General features: G+C 35.4%; 6 protein-coding genes across 6 annotated transcripts; 1 reads left to right on the forward strand and 5 right to left on the reverse strand.

Moving 5' to 3' along the window:
• The first annotated feature begins 788 nt into the window (after positions 1-788).
• On the forward strand, positions 789-2,922 carry LOC146135187 (uncharacterized). Its single transcript, XM_083395601.1, has 4 exons — positions 789-1,052; positions 1,336-1,457; positions 1,674-1,954; positions 2,689-2,922. The coding sequence occupies exons 1-4, from the start codon at positions 963-965 to the stop codon at positions 2,850-2,852; spliced, it is 657 nt and encodes a 218-aa protein (XP_083251727.1). The 5' UTR covers positions 789-962; the 3' UTR covers positions 2,853-2,922.
• A 425-nt stretch (positions 2,923-3,347) lies between these two features.
• Positions 3,348-5,212, reverse strand: LOC146135188 (small ribosomal subunit protein eS24-like). Its single transcript, XM_083395168.1, has 2 exons — positions 5,113-5,212; positions 3,348-3,785 (listed from the first exon to the last, which is right to left on the reverse strand). Exons 1-2 carry the CDS (start codon positions 5,164-5,166, stop codon positions 3,444-3,446), a joined length of 396 nt encoding a protein of 131 aa, XP_083251294.1. The 5' UTR covers positions 5,167-5,212; the 3' UTR covers positions 3,348-3,443.
• A 656-nt stretch (positions 5,213-5,868) lies between these two features.
• LOC146135189 (U6 small nuclear RNA (adenine-(43)-N(6))-methyltransferase-like) lies at positions 5,869-7,325 on the reverse strand. The gene has a single exon (XM_083396350.1). It carries the CDS (start codon positions 7,307-7,309, stop codon positions 6,002-6,004), a length of 1,308 nt encoding a protein of 435 aa, XP_083252476.1. The 5' UTR covers positions 7,310-7,325; the 3' UTR covers positions 5,869-6,001.
• A 7-nt stretch (positions 7,326-7,332) lies between these two features.
• On the reverse strand, positions 7,333-8,403 carry LOC146135190 (GPN-loop GTPase 3-like). The gene has a single exon (XM_083396351.1). The coding sequence runs from the start codon at positions 8,350-8,352 to the stop codon at positions 7,543-7,545; it is 810 nt and encodes a 269-aa protein (XP_083252477.1). The 5' UTR covers positions 8,353-8,403; the 3' UTR covers positions 7,333-7,542.
• A 4-nt stretch (positions 8,404-8,407) lies between these two features.
• On the reverse strand, positions 8,408-10,001 carry LOC146135191 (5-taurinomethyluridine-[tRNA] synthase subunit GTPB3, mitochondrial-like). Its single transcript, XM_083396349.1, has one exon. It carries the CDS (start codon positions 9,959-9,961, stop codon positions 8,474-8,476), a length of 1,488 nt encoding a protein of 495 aa, XP_083252475.1. The 5' UTR covers positions 9,962-10,001; the 3' UTR covers positions 8,408-8,473.
• A 1,454-nt stretch (positions 10,002-11,455) lies between these two features.
• Positions 11,456-12,954, reverse strand: LOC146135192 (uncharacterized). The gene is made up of 4 exons (XM_083395616.1): positions 12,348-12,954; positions 12,083-12,192; positions 11,851-12,020; positions 11,456-11,694 (listed from the first exon to the last, which is right to left on the reverse strand). The coding sequence occupies exons 1-4, from the start codon at positions 12,825-12,827 to the stop codon at positions 11,513-11,515; spliced, it is 942 nt and encodes a 313-aa protein (XP_083251742.1). The 5' UTR covers positions 12,828-12,954; the 3' UTR covers positions 11,456-11,512.
• Between the last annotated feature and the right edge of the window lie 483 nt (positions 12,955-13,437).

Consider the following 13,437-nt stretch of genomic DNA (forward strand, 5'->3'; position numbering starts at 1 on the left):
CAAACTGAAACAAAAGTGTGTGTGTCAAATAGAAGACAATAATTATTGTTTAGTACCGACGATTAGTTAATATACACAAAACTATTACACAACATTCCATTCGATCATTTCATTCATTTGTAATTTTAAGGTATCTTCAAAGAAAATGCAGCTTGCCTTTTATCAAGATAGAAAAAAGAGTTTCACAATGTTTTCTTGTGTTTAATGATAACCTTAGTCGAAAATTCGAAATAGAATAACAAAAAAGCGCTTATATAATGTCAAAACAACTCAACGTAACTTTCTAGGAATCGGAATTCGATCATCGAATCGGCTCCTTGTCAACTCTGTCAGAAGCTTGCGGTGCGTAACAACAAGTATTTTGTGACCTAATACAACTGTAACCCTTTTCGCTTTCCCAATAATTTTTTAACTAAATCATTCTGCTTCAACGAAGTAATTTTAGTGTTAAGGGTATGTTGGCTCAATCAATGCTACAGTAATATTGTTTTAAAAAATTAATGTATCAATCAAAACAAAAAAGAATACTTTTTGCAAGTTTGCGCATAACAAAATTAGCCTTTTATTTTAATTGCATTTGCAAATTTCGCATTGACCTGACTAAAAATTACCATTAAATTTATTTCAATTATTTTTTCTTTAAAGCATTATTTAGTGTTTTTTTAGTGAAATAACATCAAATTTACGAGAAAGTAAAGGGTTAGGTAAATGCAGTGATCCGTATCGAAAAATTGTATAAATAGAAATGGATCAAAATCTTAATCTTGTTTTATTTCAGCAAATAGAAAATGTAGTTTATTTCTTTCGCCTTATTTGATTAGAATAACTAGATAAGGTATTTACAACGTTCCCACTATGGAAACCTACATTCAATGTATTTTACTGAGTTTAATACTTTCTAATAACACCTAAAGCCTACAATAGTCGGCAAGACTAATTTCCCCAGGCCGAAAATAGCTAAAATGGATGATGATGACATTTTTGATGAAAACTCTTCCGAGTTAAATGTGATGGACCGAGAGTGGAAAAAAGTCAGTGAAGCAAGAAAAAGGGTATGGCTATAATCACTGTTAAAACATTGGCACTGGTCTATAATCCTACCACAGCAGTGAAACAGTTAAAGCCCTGCAAAATAATTAGGATGCATGTCGGTTAGTGTTTGGGTAATGGTGGTCAAGTATTATTATTTAATAATATTACTTAACCTACCCAAACGCTAACTCGCACCCTAACCTAAATAATATTTGTTGCGGTAGGATTCTAGACCAGCGCCAAAAGTTTTTATTTTATTTTGTAAACTTGCTTTGGATCAACAGTTAAAATGCATTTTTTCAGGATGGATTCATTGAAGGGTCATCAGCTGGCCAAAATGAAACGCTTCAAAAAGGTTTCAATGCAGGATTTAAGCAAGGCCTCCTTTCTTCATTTCTCATTTCCCAAATAAAAGGAATTTTAAAGTACCAATACCGGATAAAGTTAAAGATAATTTCTTTTCAAATTTTTTCCAAATTAGCAAAGTAGGAAAACATATTAAATCTGATGAAAAAAAATGATAAAACCTGCAATAGTTCTAAATTTAACCAAATAGCGCGTCTATTTCAATGCTTTGTGTTAGTTCAAATTCACTTCATATACAATACAGTCACCCTCACTCATATCTTTTATATTTCAAGGGCTGTAATTGCCTACCATACTTCATATGAAGGGCACCCAATCACTGATGATATCTTGCTGGAAACTCAGAACATTTTAGAAGACTTATCGCAACTGGAATCAGACAAAGTTGCTGAAGACTTTTTGCGATTAAACATTCACCCTGAACAACCTCAGCGAATTGACGGGGATGTCCATTGTTCGAACTTGGGTGAAATGAATATTGACGGTGAAACTAAGCCAAAGTGTAGTACAGGAGACTGTTGCCGCAATCGTAATATGCAAGACGTTTTAACTGAAGGTGATAAATCTGTATTTTTGTTTATACACCAATTTAAAAAATGACATAAAAAATCTGATGATTACTAAATCTACCTAATTCAAAACTTAACCCACATTTGCAAATACTTTTATGCAAACTTGCTCAGTATCACTTACTGGGATAAGTAATACTTGAATAAAAGTTGGAAGCCTACTTTTTTTTAGACAGTGCAAGTTTCAATTATTTAAAAAAATATTATATTTCCAAACAAAGTTTTATACAAGAAGTTGTGTATATACTTAATTTCTACTTTTTGTCTGGTTAATCACCGCAAGTATGTGAAGAAAACGTTTTGTGTTATATTAGCTTTATTTACAAATATTAGGTAAAAGTTAACATTGATCTATGGCAGGGGTTCTTAAACTGGGGTCCGTGAACTAGTTTTAGGGGGTCCATGAAGGCTTACTTAAAATAATAGTGTATATTTAAGAAGTAATCTTTTTTTAAAGAAAACCGTTTGATTAAAAATAAAACGGTTTTGCACTGAATCCTATTTAGACCCCATTTCACTTTCACATTTTTGGACCAAAATCAGCAGATTTATAGTCTATTTGTACTGTGACGTCAATTTATGATGTTTTTTGGATTTTTTTTTGCCAACCGTGGCCACGCTAGGTTAAAAACATTTTTAGGGGTCCACAATAAAAAAAGTTTAAGAATCCCTGATCTATGGTATTTTAAAAAAATACATAAGGTTGTATTTTGATTTGCAGGTATTGCTTCTTCGCCGGAGGACTTTACATTAAGTGAAGTCACTTTTCAAGAAGCAAGAAACACACTTTTAACTTGTCCCCAAATACAACTTATTGTACATCGCTGTAAAGATGTTTTAAAACGTTTACATTGGTCGCATGACGTATTAGACTTCCTGATATAATTGCGCAATTTTACCACTGTTTTTCTATTGTTTGTCAAGAGCGTTTTAACATCTAATAAATCATCCTAAAATATAATATATTGCCACCTATTTAAGGTCAAGCTCTGTGATGTGTCAATATTGAAAGGTTTTTTTAAGCTTTTAACAAAAATATTAAAAACTCAAAATATGGAAAAAGTATAGGCATTGTGGTGTAGTCATTTTTCATAGCAGTCCCATTAATCTCAAGAGTCTTTATTATGTAGCAGACTGTCAGGTGCATACCTTAGAATTTTACAGCAATTTGTCACAATTAGAAAACTTAACACCTTATTTCAGAAAAAAGTTTGTGGTAGGATTAGAAGACCTTGAATGCAGCCCTGACATACGAGTCCATAGAACTGCAATCAATACAACAAAAGTTCTCAGGACACTCACAAATAAACACTAGCAATGTCTACCACCTTTCGGTATGAAACCTACCTAGCCTGTCCTAGTTATTATAAAATACTGATCTTTACGAGTTTGCATTTTATTCTCTGAACAACATCATCCACAAAACAATGCAGCGCAGAAAATAAGATGGCAAAAAAGGAGCGGCGGCGATGATTTCTACTTCTTCTTTCCGGCTCCAACCTTGGCCTTGGCGGTTCCGCGAAGTTTCAGCTGCCTGTTTTTTCTTTCCTTCCTCTGTTTTCTTGAGGACTTGGTCTTAGCTTCGGCGAGCTTGTGACGAACTAAGCGATGGTGGGGTTCGATTTTCTTGCAGTAATCCAGCGTGTCGTAGATAAGGGCAAATCCGCTTGTCTTGCCGCCACCGAACTGCGTTTTGCACCCGTACACAATGATGAGGTCGGGGGTGGTCTTGTACATCTTGGCAAGCTGCTCACGAACGCTCACTTTGCTCACCGTGGCTTTGCCCGGGTGCAAGATGTCAACGATCATCTGCTTCCTCTGCAAAATAAAAGCTTTAAGGTTAAATTTATAGTACTTATCAAAACCAATGAACCATCGCAAAAATACCATTGTTCATAAATGTCCTACTAAGTATGGCTTTTCTTTCAGTAGCATCCTTTTCATTTATTTCATCATTACCGTCCTATATTCAACCAGGTACGTAAATATTGTTTTGTTTGAAGGAATTCATGTGCCATAGTGCAACCACGAGTTCTTTAAATAGATTCAACCTGTACCACCAAAATCATATGCAGCCCACTTTCATAATTACTGGCAGCGGAATTATGAAGTCCGATCTATGAAATTTATTTTTTTACAACAGCGCACACGCAAGTTTGCTACAACCTGTTGTACTTTCCCAATGTTTCCAGATACCAAAGCACAAAACCCAAGTTGTACTTCCATACATAGGTTTAACAAAGCAGGGTATGACGCCTGACAAGGTATTACTTTCATTTGTATCTAGTAGTTTTAACAATTGGTAACAGTAGATTAAAATTTTTGACTAACTGCACGAATGAAAATTTTGGGGCTCGTAATTTTATCTACAGGGCCCACTGCGCTTTCCCGTAAATGACTGTAGCTATTGAGGCGCTGGTGGGTAATACTAATTTACGGAAGGAGTTACCCCGTTTAAACAATTATTAAACCAACGCACAATATTTGAGTTAGGGTGGGGGTTAGCATTTGGGTGAAGGTGGGTCAAGTGTTATTATATTTAATAATAATACTGTGAGCGTTCCGACCATTCATCATTCCGTAATTTAGTGTTACCCGGCGCTGGTCTAGAATCCTACCACAGCGAACATTATTTGGGTTCGGGTAGTTTAGTAGATTAAACAATAATACCTGACCAACCCTCACCAAAACACTAACCGACACCATAATCCAAATATCGTTCGCTGTGGTAGGATTCTAGACCATCGTCTGCCTTAATAACTAAAGTCGGCGCTCTTTCACTTACGTACGTGAAAAGTTATGCCAAAAACAAAACAATACCGCATACCACAACACATATTGTTTGGGTTAGCGTTTGGGTGAGGGTGGGTCAAGTAATATTATGTTTATTATTAATAATAACTTGACCCACCCTCACCCAAACGCTAACTCGCACCCTAACCCAAACAATATGCGTTGTGGTATGCGGCATTTGAAGAAAGTTTTTTTTTTATTAATTTTTACGTACAATAGTGAAAGAGCGCCATAAAGTCCTTAACGGGAATTGTGCATTGCTTTAATAATTGTTTCAACGCTGTGGTAGGATTCTAGACCAGCGCCGTTATTAAGCCTACATTATATACGAACACAATTTGCACACATTTACCTGCAGAAGTCGGTTGGTCATAAACTTTCTGGTCCTTAAAGTTACGGACGCCATATTGCTCGCTGGCCTGAAATCCAACAAACGTGAAAAGACCGAAAAATTCTTCGTCGGCCCTCATGCTGCACCCGCACAACGATTCGACATTATTTATTTTGATACGGGAGCTGTGCGGTGTTTAGTCATTTTGATCTTAAATGAATAAAGAATTTATTTGTGATTTCACCTGAGTGTGAATTTGTGAATATCTGCTATACCTTACTATCTGTTTGTTATCAATGAGTTATATTTTTTCATTAAATAGCCTAGTTTTTGCTATAGTCGTATCTTGTAGCCCGCTGAGTCTGTTGTATATTGTGTTTCCCGTTAGTTACAATTTACAAACTTTATTTTCCTCCAAAAAAAAAAAACATTTGTGTACAAAAAATAATATATTTTTGTATCATTTTGCGTATTTTAACTATTGTGGGGTTAAATAATTACACTGTAGTTTGCCTTTTAGCATTCTCACATTTTTAGGTTCCTTGTTTTACATTTAGGATCGATTTTTACTATAGCTTAAATTTATCCAGTTTTTAACCAGCATTGCCATATTACTTCCACTGCTACTATGAAAATATTACTGATCCTGTATTGTTTTACTACTATAATCATCTACAATAAACTGTAAATGGGCAACCAAATTGCTCTCAGAGTTTAAGAAATCTTAAAAAAATAAATGTTTTATTTTCTAAAAAATCGATGTATTACTTTTGGGGCATTACATTTTAGAGATGCATTTGTGGAAAGAAAAGAGAAGTAAACTTTGTTTTCAGCACTTTTCACAATTATAAAAACGATTGACAAAGCAACAATGACATAAGAAAACATAATAAAAAAGATTCCACCAAACTTAAACCTTTCCCTTGAGAAAAATAGCAATCATATTCAATTCTTCGTGCATTACTGGGTTAGAAGTAAATTCCACAGTGTTTTTGCCATCAACCAAAATAATTTCAATAATACAAGAAAATGACTGGAAACTTATTTCATCTTTTTGTAGAAGAGTTGTTGTAAAATTGGTTGGAATGGCATCGCATAACCTTTTTGTGTCATTTCTTTGCAAAGCTGCTCTGCGCTTTCTGCGATTGTTTATCCAAGCTGATTTATCAGTGCTAAACTTGACGACAAACTTATTTTTTATTTCTTCAATAGTGAATTGTATATTGCGGCCAGATAAACAAGTGCACACAGCTGATTTTGTTTCACTTGGAAGGCCAAACTTTGAAAGTATTGTAATAGGGCGCTTGTTTTTCACTTTTGTGTTTTTGAACTGAGAAACTGGTAAGTTTGGAACATTCACTTCGGGGTTAAATGTCCATGCAACTGCCCATCGCATTGTATTTCCCTGACAAAATTCCGTTGTACTCACAGTAGGAACTTTGGCATTATCAAGATTCCTTTGAAACTTCATGAAGCTCGCCTTCTTGCCCAACATCGTTGTAAACCATTTGACCTGTTTTTGAAGAGAAACACTCTCATTAAAAATGCGCATGGAAAAGGCCAAGTCACCGCCTTCTTTAAAAACCATCTCTGTTGAGTTTCCAGTGCAGGAAGAATTGGCAGTTGGCCTTGATGTACTCGCTTCTACGTCGGTTGAGGAAGTGTAGAAAGGAGGGTTACACATACATGCATCAATTTTTATTTCTGCATATTTAGGAGGGAATATCTGTTGAGAGCTTTCCACTTTTTCCAGAGATATTCTGTCACTTAAACTGTTGGTTTTTACATTTTGTTTTGCAAATTCGAAGTTTATCGGATCCAGTTCGCTTGCGGTAAACTTCCATGTGGAGTTTAATCGACACCCAAGCAACGGATACACGCATGAACTGCCGCATCCGATGTCAAACAGGTGATACGACTCCTGCTTTGGAAAGCACTGAAGTAAATCCTGCATCCACAAAATGTAGTTTAACCGCGATGGAATTGTTGGAACAAGAGTTCCAGGAGCAAACTCAACATCTAAGTCAAAGTCTCGTTTCAGAAGGCATTTGGAGAGAGTGTAGACTGCCTTTGGGTTTCTGAAGTTGACAAACGATTTTCCTGATTTGGATTTCTGCAGATGCTTTTTAAATTCAGGAAAATCTTTTGCCAGTTTTTCAAAGTTTGGTGCGTTGTCTTTGTAGCAGTTAAGTGGGTGCATATATTGATTAAAAGCCATCTGGAAAATTACAAAAAAATCAAACAAATTTTAGGTGCATGATGCTCAAAGAGATTTAAACAGAACTTTTTTTAATTAACATGAAGGAAAATGGTTGAAATTTTAGCAGCATAAAACAATTTAAGATGTATACAACATATATGCTCATTGTACAAGTATATTAAAAGGTTTCATAGGCCAATAATAGTATAATACAAACAAAATTATAAGAATAGAAAAATAAATGAGACAAGTTAGTCTTCATTTGGATCATCCGCAAAGTCACGGGTCTGTACTTCTAAGTCTTCTCCATATTGTATTGCCATGTCAATATTTTGAAGTACGATATTAATAGAATCCTCATCGGTTTGATCTATGGGTAGAAATCGCACCATGGAATAATCGTCAATCAGTTCTGAAATAAGCGCAGTCAGTCTTTGATATTTTTTGCTGTGGTGTGTCGTTTCAGCAAGATCAAGCATGTTCGGGTCCAAATATTCGCGCAGTTTCTTTTTTGATTGTTTTGGCAAAAGGTCGATCTTTGTCATGACGCTAATGTGTGGAATTTCGAGGTTAATCATGCAAGAAAGCGACGATAGCACGCCGGAAACAAACTTACTCTTCTCGCCAAGAAATTGCGAATCAACGAGAAAAACGCCACACACCCGAAAGTCCCAAGACTGCAAGGCATCTGTAAGCTGCCTCATAACAGGCAGATGATTGTAAAGTTCAATTTGTCCAGGGCAGTCAAAAATAAAGTAATCATCCTCCCCAGCTTCCAATCTTTCTCTTAACCAAGTAAGGTTTTTGATGACATATTCCATGCAAAATATTAGTCCACCATTTGGTCCAAAATGCAATTCTTCATCCTCCATAACATCGTCGAGTTGAATTAAATCCCGTATATCGGCCGTGACCGGGTATTTGAATTCTTCCGCGGCTGGATCAAGGTTGACCACAAAACACTGGCGTCTTAGAGCTTTGAAGTGTTCGAACATTAATGCACAGTAGGTGCTTTTTCCAGAACCAGCTGGACCCATAACAAGTTGGGCAAACTTTGGCATTTTTAATTTCCAATTTACATTTTTCTAATCATTATACAGAAAAATTAGACACTACCTGAAAATATAAATTGACATGTTATTCGAATGTATTTATCACAAGAATTGTATCTTAAAAAAATACCTATTTTCCAATACAGAAATCCTGGAATATAACATCTAGTATAGATTCAGCATCAACCTTTCCAGAGATTTTGCCCAGTTCATGAAGAGCCATTCGCATATACTCTGCAGCGATAACAATGTCCTGGTCAAAATTTTCAATTGCATGTTCAATAAACTCAAAACATTTTGTTAGATGTAGCCGGTGCCGCTGTTGTGTAATACTTGGGGCACTCCCAATGCTTGAACTACCACATAAGTCTTTAACATTGGTTGCAAAATTCTTGACAAAGCTGTCAACGCCTTTAAGAGTGTTGCATGAAAGACAAAATACGCCTTTACCTTCTGTCAAGCTTTGCACACTTAAGTCAATTTTGTTCATTACAGGGATAACACGTTTGCCTTGAATATGATCTTGAATGCCTAGTGCCTCCATTTCAAGGGTTACATGTTCAGAAAGTGATGCTCCGGTTAGATTTTCACAAGAGACCATCAAAATCACAACATCTGCATCTCGTATTTTGTTGTACGCTCTTAATATCCCTTCCTTTTCAATCGCGTTGTCGCTTTCACACAAGCCAGCTGTGTCACTCATAAGAACAGGAAAACCGTCAATGTCCAGAGCAGTTTCAATCACATCGCGGGTAGTTCCGGCAATCGGCGAAACAATTGCTGCTTGTCGTTGAGTTAATAAATTCAGCAAGGTGCTTTTGCCAACGTTAGGCCTCCCTGCTATTACAACCCGCAGTCCGTTTCTCAAGCGTTCACCTTTTCTTGAATCTTGTAGATGATTACTGATAATTTTCTTTACAGTTTCAAGGTCAGCTTTGACGTTGGCAAGAACTTGATCACCCAAGTGTTGATCTTCACCAAAATCGATAAAGGCCTCGCAGTGCGCCATGATTTTTAATACTCTGTCGGTCCAATTCTTGTACAAAGAACTTAAGGCTCCCTCCATTTGGTGAAGAGCCTGTCTCCGCTGAGCCTCCGTTTCGGCGTGAATTAGATCGCCCAAACCTTCCACTTCTGTCAAGTCAAATTTATCGTTTAGAAACGCTCGCTTTGTGAAATCACCGGCCTCTGCAGGTCGCAAACCTTTCACTGATGAAAGAGCGTCAAGAACAGAGGAAATAACGGCTGGTCCACCGTGGACTTGAAATTCGCACATATCTTCGCCGGTGAAGCTTTGTGGGCCTTTAAACCAGAACACAACAGCTCTGTCTAGCAATATATTCGTTTTTGGGTGCCACAATCTCGAAACTATAACGCTTTTCGGATTTGGCAGAATCTTTTGTTTGGTCATTGTCAACAGAGCATGGCTTGTGTCTTTGCCAGTCACGCGAATAACGGCGACACCACACTTCCCAAAACCGGACGAATGGGCGTAGATTGTTCCATGTTGGGTATCCGTCGCGTATCTTCTATTAGCGAACGAAAGCCAACGATTATTTATTGATTTATTTGAAGCGAAGTCCTTTTTGATATACTGCAAGACGAAATTGCCTCGCATTCTGTCTAAAACGCGTGGATATCTTACAAGAGTACCAGGATTTTAATTACATTTAAACTAAGTTATAATAAAACGTTTGTAAAACATCGAAACAAGATAAGCTTATTTACTGGCAACATGTGCAAGGTGGACATTAACGGTAGAAGTACGGTAATGTAACAGCTCACTGACAGAAAATGTGAGGTAAACTTTAGATTAATATCTCGAAATCATGCTCTTTTTAGGTAAATAATAATTTATCTATTGCAAATATTAGAAGATATGAACTATTTCTTATAGATTACAAGCCAAATATATCCCATGCACTGACAAGTATGGTGGCCCATGACTGCCATCCTGTTTTTTTTTTTTAATTTAAAAAAAAAAAAAAATTAAAAAAAAAAAAAAAAAAATTAAAAAAAAAATAGAAAAAAAAAATTAGAAAAAAAAAAAAATTATTGAAAAAAAAAAAATAATAAAAAAAAAAAAATTATTGAAAAAAAAAATTATTGAAAAAAAAAAAAAAAAAAAAAAAAATTATTAAAAAAAAAAAAAAAAAAAAAAAAAAAAAAAAACTCGACGTGGCCCAGGACTGCCATTCCCATATAAAACGCATTACGGTCGGACCATCACTGCCATCATAGAATACTTAAGTATATGCAATTTTCTATTGTGTGCTGTTAAGTTCCAAGCCAGAGCATGGAGGTTTGCCACATGGTGTATTGGCCTTCTGGTGGGATTTATAAACCTTGCAAGGGACGAGGTTTTTTGCTAAGAAAAATATCCAGTAAATATGAACCTATGAACCCATTCGACAGACACAAAGGTATTTTAATAGGCTATTAGACTGGCAACACGAGATCGAAATTTGGTACGTTACATGAGGCTTTGAAGTTGTAGAGAAACGACGCATGTCTGTTTGTGCTTGTAATTATAGCGTGTTCGCCTGGTAAAGTGTTAAATATTTCACCTCGATACTCATTTCCTTTACTGGCCGTTCAAGGCAAATCCAGCCGGCATTTCGACTTAATTTATCAGTCACCATCGCAGTCGCTCTTGTGCTATATAGTGTCACGCTACTGCTGGATAAAAATCAGGCAACGATGCACTCTTTACTGGCAACATGTGTTTTTACTGCGCTGTAATTCATTTTATTAAAAGCGAGCTATACTGAATTATGTGAATGTACAATAAATCTTTTTAAAAGCGACCTGCAGTATGCACTTTGAAATGCTACAGACAGTTTGTTTAGTTTCGATAATCACCAGAAGCAGTTGGGAATGACAAATTGCAAAAGAGTTGTTAATCGAAGCCATATTGCTATTTTTTAAATTAAAAACATTAACTGTGAAGGACCACTAACTATGCAACAGAATTAACGTTTTTTTTGTAGTGTATACTTCCACTTAACAATTAAAATATCTAATTGCGTTGTTTTAAGTGTATTTTCTTGCTGCATGTGTATATTACCCTTTAAATTGTATCAATAGCAAAATCTCAATAAAAATAAACAAATGACAGTTGCCTGGTTTATTAAAAGATAACTAAGGACTGATGACAAATGCTGCAAAGCTAGAAATTTGTTTTTAAATAGCGAAAAGCATCAGCACAGTGAGAAACATGAACTGCAAGTGGCTCAGCAATAATTTGTTGACATTTTACTTTAAAATTCTCTGGTAAGTACTCAAGAGGTTTATCAGTCATTCCACTTGATTGAATTGCTTTCTCAATCTGATTGATGGTGACTGGCAATCCTGGTGTAAAAGTAATGATGAGCAAGTAAATTAAACCCTACATGAGTTTATATTACATATTATATATCTTAGAAATAAAAGAGTATATATACTGCCTAATATCTTTGAACTATATGTCCTTTTCTGTGTTTTTATATTGGGTAAAACATAAATTACCACACTCTTCAAGACCATATTTGCTTGGAAAGCTGTAAATATGGTTTGGAATTCCAGTTGGTAAGCTTGTTCCTTTTTGAGGTCTGATTCTGTGCGTGTTCCAAACAACATCAACAAATGTATCAAGCTCTTTCTGCATAACAGGTATCATGATGTATGCAAGCATCATTCTAAAACAACAACCAAGTTACATAACTTGAAATAGTAAAAATGACTTAAATCGTGTAAATACCTATGATTCACATTGGTAGGATCATAGCAATGTTCATCTTTTAAACTCCTTAACTGCACTATGAAATATTTTTCAAGTCTCTCATGCAACTCTTTCCACCAGCGTTCAATCTGTAAAATAAAATAATAAATAACTTTATAAAGTTTTTACACACCAGTTATTTTAGAAAAAAAATCTTTAATCCAAATACAAATCTTTGCAACACTGTTACAAAATAAAGATGATGTATCATATATATATAGACTAACAAATTATGGTAATTTACTTGGTTGGATGTTGAGGGACCATAAATAATTGTTTCTGTAGAATCTCTAACATCACTATGCTCCTGACGTATAAAAGCATGGATTGCAGCCATATGTCCGGTTTCTGTTCCTCTATCAAGCCTAAGGTAACGACTGATGATCCTTGATTTGTATAGATGCTCAAGGTAGAACTTTGCTATCAATTTTGGGTTGCTGTTATCTGTCCACACATTAGCCCACAAGAGCTTTCTGCTACATGAATCAAGGCAGCCATAAATAGCAATAGGAAATGTGCTGTTCTGATAGCCCATAAGTTTGTCATGGCCATCCAAAGAATGAACCCAGTTGGGTCCACATGACGTAAATGGTATTTTATTTCTTTTTTTCTTAAAACATGGTGTTCTTTGTTTAAGACCTTGAGAATCTAGTTCATGCATAAGTTCATAAATTAATCCTCTCGGAATGTTAAAATTATATATCTGCCGAATCTTCTTATGCATTGCCCGGTAACCCAACAACTGTCCTGGTCCACTCAATTCCTCAATAACTGCTGCTCTTACTTCTTCAATGGTTGCTGTTGACCTTGCATAAAAAATATTAAAGTGTCTTAGTCTTCGATCTAAAGTCCTGAGACTCCAAGGATAGCATGAAAAATCTCTCATCATAAAATCTAACAACTCACTTCTGCTAAAATTTTCACTAACATATTTATTAAGACTAGCCTTTAGGCTTTCGTTAATCTTCCAGTCATTCATTATTAGTTTCTACCAAACAAATTAAAAAAACCTACAAACAAACAGTTTACAGCATTGGAAAATTCAGGATTTGGCTATAAAAATTAGTCAAAAATTAACATTTTAGCTAAACAAGAAAAAAAAATACAATATCATATAAACCCTAAATATTTCCAAATACCCTTTGCTACAGGCAGTAAAGTGTCCCATTCGATTCTGTTTTATGGTTAATTAGACCATTTATTATCAATACCAATAAGTTTACAGAACGTTGAACATTTGTGATTTGATTTAAAGTTGTTAATGGCAGTTACTGAAAGATTTCCAGCACAAAACATAAAATCTTTCCCAAATTCATCTACAAGGGTTTTTGAAG

Source organism: Ascidiella aspersa, chromosome 8, assembly GCF_963924565.1.
Source record: "Ascidiella aspersa chromosome 8, kaAscAspe10.2, whole genome shotgun sequence".
Lineage (NCBI taxonomy): Eukaryota > Metazoa > Chordata > Ascidiacea > Phlebobranchia > Ascidiidae > Ascidiella > Ascidiella aspersa.

Excerpts from the sequence above, each read along its gene's own strand:
- LOC146135187 (XM_083395601.1), top strand. The coding sequence starts at position 963 with ATGGATGATGATGACATTTTTGATGAAAACTCTTCCGAGTTAAATGTG. Across the intron at positions 1,053-1,335 it reads TCAGTGAAGCAAGAAAAAGG|GATGGATTCATTGAAGGGTC; the intron begins GTATGGCTATAA and ends GCATTTTTTCAG. Across the intron at positions 1,955-2,688 it reads GCAAGACGTTTTAACTGAAG|GTATTGCTTCTTCGCCGGAG; the intron begins GTGATAAATCTG and ends TTTGATTTGCAG.
- LOC146135188 (XM_083395168.1), bottom strand. The coding sequence starts at position 5,166 with ATGGCGTCCGTAACTTTAAGGACCAGAAAGTTTATGACCAACCGACTT. Across the intron at positions 3,786-5,112 it reads TGACCAACCGACTTCTGCAG|AGGAAGCAGATGATCGTTGA; the intron begins GTAAATGTGTGC and ends TTTATTTTGCAG.
- LOC146135189 (XM_083396350.1), bottom strand. The coding sequence starts at position 7,309 with ATGGCTTTTAATCAATATATGCACCCACTTAACTGCTACAAAGACAAC.
- LOC146135190 (XM_083396351.1), bottom strand. The coding sequence starts at position 8,352 with ATGCCAAAGTTTGCCCAACTTGTTATGGGTCCAGCTGGTTCTGGAAAA.
- LOC146135191 (XM_083396349.1), bottom strand. The coding sequence starts at position 9,961 with ATGCGAGGCAATTTCGTCTTGCAGTATATCAAAAAGGACTTCGCTTCA.
- LOC146135192 (XM_083395616.1), bottom strand. The coding sequence starts at position 12,827 with ATGCATAAGAAGATTCGGCAGATATATAATTTTAACATTCCGAGAGGA. Across the intron at positions 12,193-12,347 it reads GTCCCTCAACATCCAACCAA|ATTGAACGCTGGTGGAAAGA; the intron begins GTAAATTACCAT and ends TTTATTTTACAG. Across the intron at positions 12,021-12,082 it reads CCTACCAATGTGAATCATAG|AATGATGCTTGCATACATCA; the intron begins GTATTTACACGA and ends TTGTTGTTTTAG.